Source organism: Chanos chanos, chromosome 7 (assembly GCF_902362185.1).
Source record: "Chanos chanos chromosome 7, fChaCha1.1, whole genome shotgun sequence".
NCBI lineage: Eukaryota > Metazoa > Chordata > Actinopteri > Gonorynchiformes > Chanidae > Chanos > Chanos chanos.
The window spans coordinates 34,734,765-34,745,489 of record NC_044501.1 but is presented as its reverse complement, the minus strand read 5'-3'; the positions used below and the strand labels follow the sequence as shown (position 1 = coordinate 34,745,489).

At 42.6% G+C, this 10,725-nt stretch overlaps 2 protein-coding genes across 2 annotated transcripts in view; both read right to left on the bottom strand.

Moving 5' to 3' along the window:
* LOC115817149 (transmembrane protein 151B) overlaps nucleotides 1-1,826 on the bottom strand; it is a 6,534-nt gene extending 4,708 nt beyond the window's left edge. The window contains exon 1 of the mRNA XM_030780396.1: nucleotides 1,767-1,826. Coding sequence (XP_030636256.1) covers nucleotides 1,767-1,826 — 60 coding nt within the window. The remainder of the gene's footprint in view (nucleotides 1-1,766) is intronic.
* Nucleotides 1,827-3,080: 1,254 nt separating this feature from the next.
* mus81 (MUS81 structure-specific endonuclease subunit) lies at nucleotides 3,081-8,964 on the bottom strand. The gene is given in 17 exon segments (XM_030780397.1): nucleotides 3,081-3,147; nucleotides 3,329-3,412; nucleotides 3,632-3,735; nucleotides 3,858-3,977; nucleotides 4,425-4,520; nucleotides 4,662-4,781; nucleotides 5,048-5,160; nucleotides 5,506-5,633; nucleotides 5,936-6,112; nucleotides 6,356-6,535; nucleotides 7,198-7,286; nucleotides 7,548-7,628; nucleotides 7,959-8,075; nucleotides 8,259-8,389; nucleotides 8,486-8,615; nucleotides 8,823-8,918; nucleotides 8,920-8,964. Coding segments are annotated over 17 exon segments (1,878 nt in total).
* Nucleotides 8,965-10,725: the final 1,761 nt, after the last annotated feature.

The following is a 10,725-nucleotide window of genomic DNA, read 5'->3' as shown; positions in this document are numbered from 1 at the left end:
TCTCTCCCTATTGATCTGAATGTAATAAGAGATATGAGGTTAACTCAGCAGCTAGGGATGAAAGCGTGACAGAAAGAGATAAAGGGGGGGGTGGGGTGGGGGTGTTGGCCTTATATCTTCTGTTGAGTTTTACTGTAAAAAGGCCTGGAGGGCAGTGTTGACCCTGAGCCTTTGTGGTTTCTCTCAGATTTTGCTGACCCGACTGAAGCGTTTGATCCAGGGTGAAACAACACAGATCTTTTTTTTTGTACGTTTGATTCACGGGCTTGCCATCACGTCCCTGGTGAAATAGTACGAGTGGTAGAAGAGAGAGAAAGTGACGGAGAGAGGGAAATTGAATTGAAGGAGAAAGTATAAAGTAGCTGTGTGTGTGTAAGAGAGAGAGAGAGAGAGAGAGAGAGAGAGAGAGAATGAAAGACTGCCAGGAGAAATGACGGTAAAACAGTGGAGTATGGCTCCCTGGGGACCTGGGGAAGAGCTAGGTCAAAAAAAAGAAGAAAAAAAAGAAGAAGAAGAACCAGCCTCCGTTCTTTTAAAAGTGCTCCGCTGGCCAGATAGAACGTATAAGTAAGTTAAATGAATAATGCCTGAGATGACTACATTAACTCTCCATATCGTACAATACTTGCGAATTAATATTCACCGTCTCACCATTCCCGCCTTTTCTTGTTGGGGAAACCCTGGGCTAATTGAGGTCATATCCTCAACAACACTGTAGGGAGCAATAAATTTGTCCAGTTTACTTCATTATACCACAGCTCTCTCTTTCTCAATTGAGTTGGTGGATTACAACGGACTGAATAAACGCCTCTTGAGTTTTCCAGAGAGACAGGGGCAGTAGTAGCCCGTGTCTAAAACGACAGCCTTGAATAACTATCGTTGACGGGCTTCCCGGCCACGTTTCTTGATATAAATGAAAGTGTCCGTTTTTCCCCCCTCAGCTTCGACGGATAATGGAGTCAGTTAAACTGCAAGTGAGCTGGCAAGTGAAAATAGTGATTAGATCGCGTAATCGAATTTGTGAAACAAACGAGCTTCACAGGAAAGGAAGAGAACGCAGCCTATAGGGCACCGCTGGCTCCTCGTGTTGTGTTGTGTTGTGATGCTGACGTTTTTCATCAGTAACAGGGAGTACGTGTCGTGAAGGATTCCAGTCTCCGTGAACAGATTACTGAACTCAACCATGTCTCTCTCTCTCTCTCTCTCTCTCTCTCTGCCATACTTGCCTTTCATCTGTTTCTATCGAAATACTGTGCCAGTATATTCAGCAGACAGTGATAATGGGCACGATTTTCTCCTTGTGAGTAGGAGGGGCCGAGGAAAGAGGGAAAGAGAGAGAGAGAGAGAGAGAGAGAGAGAGAGAGAGAGATGTGTGAGGGATGGATATGAGGTTGAAAGGGAGACACGTCCAGGCTTAACTGCAATGCAGGCGACGTGGGACATGGGACACTGAGGATGGGGGGGGAGAGAGTTGGGCTGTTAAAATGTGGGATTTCAGATAGTCTGGAATAACTGAATCCGCAGCCATGCTTTTGACCTTTCCAAACACAGAGTTACAGAACAGAGATATGAGATGCTTTTTACGGATAGTTCAACAACACAGATTAAATGCAATCATTTACATTCAATTAAATCCCACGATGTATGTTATTTATGACTATTTAACGAGTTTATGGATGTCTTATTTAAGTGAGCCGTTACAAGCTTCAAAGACATGAGGCGCATCACGCACACCATGAACCTGTACAAACACAAACAAGTCTCACCTCCTCCCTCCCAGCCCCGTTTAGAATGGGCTCCTCTCCATCCACCGTCAGCTCCGGCATTTTCCCTCCGTCCCCGATTAAACTGCCGCCCCAGATAGACCCCCGTTAAAACCGGGGATCCGCCCGGGAGGCGAAAGATCCGGTGGCCCACGTCAGGGACCTCCAAACCGAGTAAGTCACCCCATCCGTCGCTTGTCCCGACCCGATTTCAAGAAAACATAGCCAGGGGCAAATTCGCATTATCTACGCAACATTAACATCCATGAACCCTCAACCGGACACGCTGTTGATCTTCACACCGGCTGTGACTGCATCTTTTCCCAGTGTAGTCTCTAAATCCTATCATCACAACAGAACCCTTCGCCGATTCCAGGTTTAGATTTAATGTGTAAAATAAATCACGGATGCGCAGGTGGAACGACGTGTCTGTTATCTTCAGTGAGGGCAACCGTAAAGCACAGCAATACGAGAAGTGAGGATGCTTCTAGAATGAATTAGGAGGATGTAGGCTTAAGGTGGTTCTGTTTTGTAAAACAGAACGGAGCCATGGAGTAAAAACGAGTAGTGAACGACGCGTAGAGCATCCAATTTGTTAAGGGCGATATTCTCCTTGAGGGAGATTCAGAGGACGTCATCGGTGGTTTCGTCCAATCTCCATCCATCTTTAAGGAACAGTGGATTTCACCTCAACACCCTTTCAGAACGCTACAAACGTTGACGTCACCCACCTGTGCTTGAGAAATACGGTCCAAGAAAAATATCGTGTGGAACAATATTCCGCTGCAATATGCATGAATTTAGCTCGTGTCAAATGTGTCCTGTTTATCTGGGACAATGCAAAATAATTAATGGTATAATAATTGTGTATTTTAGACGCAGCAGACAAGCAATGCTTCGCAACACTGATAACTGTCCATAAAAAATGAAGTATAAATTTAAGATATTCATAGCGTAAATGACAAATTCTGAATTTAGTTATTTCTTACTTTACAGAATAATGTACGAAACACACACAAAAAGAAATAATGTTCAATTGCTCAGTTTAATATCAAGAATAACACCGAGACCAAGAAAATAGAGCAAAAAAAAAAAAAAAAAATTCAAATCTTTATTACTTCATTCAAATATTTTGACAATCCAGAGCATAAACTCAACAGAGTGAAATATATTCTGCATTATTTCATTTGCATGTTTGCTACATTGCACAGCAATATTCCCAACATGTTACATAGATTGTTGTTTATGAGAGAGAATATGTTTGTGTGTGTGTGTGTGTGTGTGTGTGTGTGTGTGCGTGCGTGTGTTTGTGTAGGTTTATGACAAAGGTCCAGGTGTACAGTAAAGCTGATATATTGTCCGACTTAGAGCTGGACCGAGGTTCCTAAAATAAAAATCAGTCAATAGTCACTCTCATGCACACACCCCCACACTTCCCCAAAAACAACATGATATCTAGTGATTGAAAAGCCTAATATAACAGCCAGAGGCTTTCAGTTGAGCTGATGAACAAATACATGCGGCGCAGACGTTGTAATTAGGGAACTGTATCAAAGGAAACAAACCTTTGGAGTTTTCCGTACTTAACAGAGGAAAGGAGCTTTTCTTTGTCTGCCTCGCTGGGACACTGCTCATACGCCTTCAGCAGACTGAGAGAATGAGGGGAAAAAAAAAGAAAAGATGTATTTATGTTTCTATGCTTTAAAGAGGTGTGTGTGTTTATATACAAAAGCACAGTAAAGAGTTAATTTATCACAGCTCGGCAATGTCACAATAGCTGTATATTTCAGTATTTCCACTGAACACGGGGCAGATATGAGAGAGAGAGAGAGCATGTAATGTCAAACAGAGTGAATGGTGTGGTGTACCTGCATACTGTGCCATAATGTTCCAGAATGGCTGCTGCTTTATCACCAGAGATCCCACTGATCTGCATCAACTGTCTAGCAAACACCTCCCTCACTGTTTGACACTGAGAGAGAGAGAGAGAGAGAGAGAGACAGTGTTAATGAATCCTGTCACTATAAATATTTTTCAGAAATTTCCCTACATGCCATACATATAGAGACTGTAGATCTTTGTGTTTATTATTACCTTGTTTTTGACAGCTCCTTGATTGAACTCAGTGAAGGAGATGAGAGAGCAAGAGGGATTCTCTCTCTCTCCCTCTCCATCTCCCTCCAGTTCTCTAGAGCGACAGAAGAGGGTGCGGTTCTGACGTGGAGAAAAGCGAGAATGAGAGAGAGAGAGAGAGAGAGAGAGAGAGAGAGAGAATAATAGGCAGGTGTTTAATGGTTTTCTGCTTTTTTTCATCAAATGCCCAATTCCCCGTAATATTATCCTTCTCCCTTTCGCATAGCGGTTACCTCAGGACTCTGACGCTAGCACACACACATCTGTCAACACTCACTCTTAAACACTGACTCATCTAAAGGTCAAGCAACATGACCCCCTTGGGACATGCCCAATTAGATTCCCCTTGGGCCCTCCGGGATTCAAACCATACATCTCAAATGTAGGACACGCCTCTAAATCAGCGTCTTATGCGGGTGAAAGTGTTAGAAGCACTCAAAAAGGCAGCGTTTTCACCAAATCAGCTCTGTGCAAAACTCTTGAGTGCAGTGGTGTGTAATCTACCTGTGTCTAATGAGTCTGACAGACCTGGTAGAGTCTCTGCAGGTGTCTGGTCATGACCGTTAGGTAAGCGGCGGATTCCTTCACATCCTGTACCCTTTTTACGAAGAAGCCGTCCACTACCTGAAAAACGCAGCCGAACACACTCTTCAAACGGGCAGAATGAGAGAGAGCTACTATAAAGGACTGGCTCTCCTGTAAATTCAGGTGCGTGTTCCGCGACGTATGTGTGTGTGTGTGTGTGTGTGCGTGTGTGTCCTGTACCTGCGTGTTTACTATAGCTTGCTGTAAAGTGCTCTCTGGTAGACTTAGGTGAGCTGCAGCTGATCCACACTCCTCTACCAGATAGATTGGCTTATGCAAACCACATCTCTTCAGACGGAACTGAAGGAGGGAGAGAGAGAGAGAGAGAGAGAGAGAGAGAGAGCGAGAGAGAGCGAGAGAGAGAGAGTGAAGAGTCAAAATAAATTAAGGATAAAGAGACTTTTCAACAAAGACAAATTCGAGGAGGAAAAAATGACGGGGTAACACAAAGAGAGAGAGAGAGAGAGGGAGAGAGAGAGAGAGAGCGAGAGAGAGAGTGGGAGGGGGAAAAAAAGAGAGGGATTAAGTACACATATTCAGCGTAACTGTGCTCTGTTTTCTCTCACTTTCTGTTCTCTGAAACGTCCGTCGATGATGCTACCGCACAGGTCATCCATCCTCTTCCTCTCTATGATGTAATCCAGCACAAGCTCTTGTCCTGCTGGCGGCCGCAGCTGACCTAAGAGTTGGATCATAATCCTGCTTAGAGACTGATTTTTAACTAAACACATCTGTATGACTTGATTTATGAAAAAAGATTTGATCAGCTGTTCTGAGACTACATCTGTCATCTGAAAAAAAACAGTGATTCAAATGGAACTGACCAAGTTTTAGTTCAAGTTTGGAACCGATCAAGAATTAATGTAATACCGATAATTGAAGGAGCGGCATACATTCAATCACAGAAGCAAGAGTGCCATCTACTGGCACTTGGTTACAACTGCAGAGAGGTTTTTTTTTGGAGATAAGAATTTACTGAAGGTGGCGATAAGCAGGTTAAATAGGTAGGTGTGTGAGTGATTACCTGGGACAGGTGTGACCCTCTCCTTTGCCACCCACAGGAAGTCACCAACATTCAGCTTCCTGATGTCAAAGGTGACTCCATTCCTTTGTAGTTCTTTTACCAGTTCCTGTTTGCGGGCTGTATTGCCCCTACAACACCAGAACATGCAGAGACAATTTAATAGTTAAACACACACACACACACACGCACACAATCATGGAAAGCCTATCCCCTCAACCTTAGCTGAAAAAAAACCTTGACCTGTCTTCTTTTTTTTTTAAACTTTTGACAGTCTTTCCAATCACCTAGAAATATGATTAATGAAAAATACGATTAGAAGAAAGAAGCTTAAGAAGAAACTGAAGACAAGAGATAGAGAAAAATTGAGAACTGACAAATGAAATTACCCCACAATGATGAGGTTGTAGCTTCTTTTAAGCTTCTCTCTTACCCAGTGGTTTCGATGAAGTCCACACAGAGCACGATGTCGTAGGAGCCAGGACAAAGACAGCCACCCGTCACTGCCCTGCCAGTATCTAAGGCCTGGGAGTTTCCTAGAGGTCCTGACCCAGGTTTGATGCTCTCCGCCTGGGGTTGGGATACAGCTAAGGTAGGCCTCTCTGTGGAACTCCTAGAACTGAGGATAAGAGAGAAATTTCAACTGACTCTCTTATTTTGTATGGAAAGAAAATGTAATGTCTTAAAAAAAAAAAAAATGCATACTGCAAATATTTCACAATCAGAAGTGAACTGAGGAAGATGCTTTGTAATAGTGCATGCAAAACCAACCAAATCTCCCTTCCTATATTTTTTTTGTACTGTATTCTTTTTTTCCCCCCTCACTCTCTTCTCAACCTCATCTGTCTCTCACCAGCTGTCTCTCTCATCCTCCTCTTCTTCGCCTTCATCTGCGGTCAGGTCCACTGTGGGTACTCCATCGCCTGACTCCTCTTCCTCAGTCCTGTTCGGCTCCTTCCTCTCATCATCTATCTCCCTCTCTCCAGACTCCAGTCTCTCCGCCAGAGCCACGCCCAGCTCAGTCAAAGAATACCTGAGAGAGACAGAGAGAGAGAGAGAGAGAGAGAGAAAGAGAGAGAGAGAGAGAGAAAGAAAGAGAGAGAGAGAAAGAGAGAGAGAGAGAATAGCTCGTCTTTTGAAGGGAATTAAGAGTATACAGGCCTTTAATAGCACCCTGCTAAAAAGCATAGCTGATTCAGCTCATTAAGCTACAGAGAGGCAACTGAAAGTGCAGTGATGTCAGATCAAAACTGGACCCACATCCTGCAGGAGTACAGTGCTACAGGAGACACAGTGCTAGAGTGTGAACTGGTCTGGAGGGTCTAGTGTGGTCTGGAGGGTCTAGAGGCGTCTGGATGGTCTAGTGTGGTCTGGATGGTCTAGTGTGGTCTGGAGGGTCTAGAGTGATGAGGATGGTCTAGTGTGGTCTGGAGGGTCTAGTGTGGTCTGGAGGGTCTAGTGTGGTCTGGAGGGTCTAGTGTGGTCTGGAGGGTCTAGAGTGATCTGGGGGGTCTAGAGTGATGAGGATGGTCTAGTGTGGTCTGGATGGTCTAGTGTGGTCTGGAGGGTCTAGAGTGATGAGGATGGTCTAGTGTGGTCTGGGGGGTCTAGAGTGATGAGGATGGTCTAGTGTGGTCTGGAGGGTCTAGTGTGGTCTGGAGGGTCTAGTGTGGTGTTAAAGGTCAAGAGTCTCACCGGGCCGGATTGTGGGTCTTTAGCAGGAGGTCTTTTTGGATAAGAGTGCTGACTGAGGACCAGGCAGTGTACTTACTCCCAACATCAGGCTGGACACAGAACCACAAAAACATTAGAATATTTATGTGTTTTCTCAGAGAAAATCTCCAGGACAAAGCACATTTCACACTCACAAGTGAAATGTCCTTTTTCCTTAACTTTAAGTAAATAAAAGTGTAAATAATACACAAAGCCACAACTAATCATAATGTATTGCTACCATGTAGTGTATTGTAATATATATGTGAAGGTCACTAGAGTGTGTTTTTTTTCTTTTTTTGTTGTTCTCTGAAGTGTGTTGGTTGTCTTACCACAGTGAAGGATTTGTCACACAGGAGTTGAGCTTCTGTTTGTAGCTCATTTTTAAACATGAAACCTTTACTGCCTGGAACCTGATGGACAGAGACAGAGAGAGAGAGACAGACAGACAGACTGTAAAGGGACAGTGAAAGGCAAGACACCAGTCTAAACACAGGCTAGACACAGAGAACAACACAGGCCAGACACAGAAAACAACCCTACGAAATAGGGACACTGTGAAAGAAACTAGGTTTCTAAGTCACATTTTCGCCATTGTTACAAAGACAAAAACAAAAACAAACAAAAAAAAAATTCTAAAATTAGAGGCCTAAGTAGTTTTGAGTCATGCATTATATCAGCATTCCATCTTGAATGAGAACAAGGTGTGAATGTGTGTGTGTGAATGTGTGTGTGTGTGTTACCTGTAAGTGCCTGTAGAGAGTCAGCAGTACAGCGTAACCTCCAGATCTCTTCTGAGGAACATATTCCCTCTTCCTCCTTCCTCCTTTTTCTTTCCCTCCATCATCTGGCTGACTCTTCTGTAAAAATAGACACAGAAACATTTGCATGCAAAAAAAAACAAACAAATGAAACAACAACAACAACAGCAACTACAACAACAATAACAACAACAACACCCTGACTCTAAATTCTTTCTAGAGATTGACCTTATGTCTGCATATGTCTCACAGGGAGCACAAAAGTTGGGTGTAGTACGTTACCGTGTTTCCTCCGATTTTTCTAGAAGATTCTTTGGAGAGGTCCGATGTAGATTTAGGGGGAGCCAGATTGTTGCTATGGTGCTGTGAGTGAGTAATGCCGCTGGGTAGGGAATGAATAGGAGCGTCTGGTCCTTAAAGAACGAGTCAGAGAGACAAAATGTAAGCACTAAAGATTGAGACGCGTATTTCATGGATTTCACAAGAAATTTTGACAAAGTATCAGGTACCGTTCTCAAGATAGTGCTTCTTCAGCTTCTCGTCCAAAAATTTGCAGATGCCGTCCCCAAAGTTCTGCAAAATCTTTGCTTCTTTGCCGTTCTTCAGTGGAAGAGGATACTTCTTCAATGAGTTTATAGCCTTAACGTAGATGTCAAGAAAGTACATTTACTCGCAAAAAATAAGTAAAATGAAAAAAGTCACTGCAATTAGTTTGCAATTTTTAAAACCTATACTAACTGTATTCTCTTCGCTGAATGCCTTCAGTCTGGTTAGGCTGTGATTAACGAATAAAATTCACAGAACCTTATCAAAAACTCTCAAGTTCAGTCTTACAAAAGCCCTTACCTTCTGGTAAACGTACTGCGTTTTCAGTCCCTTCTCTTTAGCGTGGTCTCGCAGTTCAGTCAGCCACTTAAGGAAAAGCGGGTTGGGGCAGGGGGGGCAGGACTCGTTTCCGACCCAAGCGGGCTGGTTCGGATGATTGCATGTCTTTTACCAGTACACTTTACATCCTAAACACGAAAAGCCGGTGATGATCAGCAATAGGTCGTAGCTCAAACTGTGCTTCATTCATTACTTAATAGGGACGGAAAGACTTCATGCGAAGGTTCGCGAAGACGTCTTTCCTGTAGTGACTGTAAAGATTTGACAAACGCAGTAGTATCCACAACCCCTAGCCACGTTTAGGTGACTACTGGGGATCCTATCTGGCTAGCTATATGTTTGCTGATTATCTAGCTGCGATGCTAATTACATGCAACGTAGCTAACATAGTCTTTAGTAGACTTCCAAGTTCATTCGAGAGCTCGAGACGGTTGAGAACTTTCATACGAGTCATTCTTATCAATATCTCAACATTGCGGCACAGACATATTTACCTGCGAAACTATATCATTATGAAACCGTGTACCTACACGGTCATGCGCGCCACTGTTTTCAAAACAAAAAGTATGGAGGATTTGACCGCTTCAGCGCCTAACCATCTGACAATCGAACAGCGCCATCTGAAGGGGTCTATGGCTTCATCATGTCACAACTTAATACTGCGCTGAGATTTGAAGGTGAACAGTAACTTATGACACACCGGGCCCAATTCCAGTTCTTTTATCAGTTGTCCTACCCTCGTCGTATTTTCTTCAGTGGTTGCGAGGAAGACTACGCAGTTACAGTAGTAACTTTACGCAGTACAGCTTTACCCTTCTAAGTTCATTTTCGTAAAAATGCGAAAAGAAAATATGAAGAAACTGGAATGAGGACACATTAACCATTTGATGGCATGGAATTGAAACGTCGTATTAACGGTTAATTTGTACACAGTTTCTCCCACTAATAATAAAAAAAATCCCATTTTTTCTCTTTTCCGTTTCCCCTCTCTTTTGATGTTTTTTTCTCTTTCAGGTGATATAAAATATTCAAAAGAGTGAGAATACATTGCAGCGTTTAGGGAGATGAACAAATGAGTCTTTTAAAAACGTTACAGATCGCATTGCAAGAGTACCCTGAAACCGTTAATGCCCTGAAACCACACAATGTTGAAAGAGGACGATACTTCAGTTGGATTCCACTAACAAGACTGAACATGGATCTGGAATCCTCCACATAAGCCTCGTGCCCAACTCTCACCCTCCTACGTCTCTCACACGATGTACGCTACACCTCACTGTTTGCATTGATAATTTAAGACAAATCATTCTCATTATTCTTTCTTACTGTACCAACCTGGACTGTAGATACAGAGATATCACAACTACAAGACAAGGTAAATAGTTATACATATTTATTTATAACGTTATCGTTCACACTCCCCACAAAACACAAACAAGTTCACCACGCCCTCCCTTTTACAATATTGCACAAAATCTCACCATATAAACAGCTGGTGAAAAAATAGTCATTTATTTGGTTATATATATATATATCCAGGGACAATTCTACACAGTACTTTGCTAAGTTCAGTAGTACCATGGCAATTATTTTTGTCAGAGAAAAACGTAAGGTTTAATATATATTTAAAAAAAAAAATCACAATTGAGAAGATTGTTTGCGGTGCTTGTGGTATTTATAGAAAAATGAAAAATATTCCAAACGACCAAACATACAAAAAAAGAAAAAAAAACAGTTTCAGTGTTAATGCATAAAATCCTCTAATAAAAAAAATAAGAAAAATAAACAATAAAACCCCACCCAAAACATTACAGTACACCAGGATAAATATAAATCTCTTTTTACAGTACGTCTATACAAAATG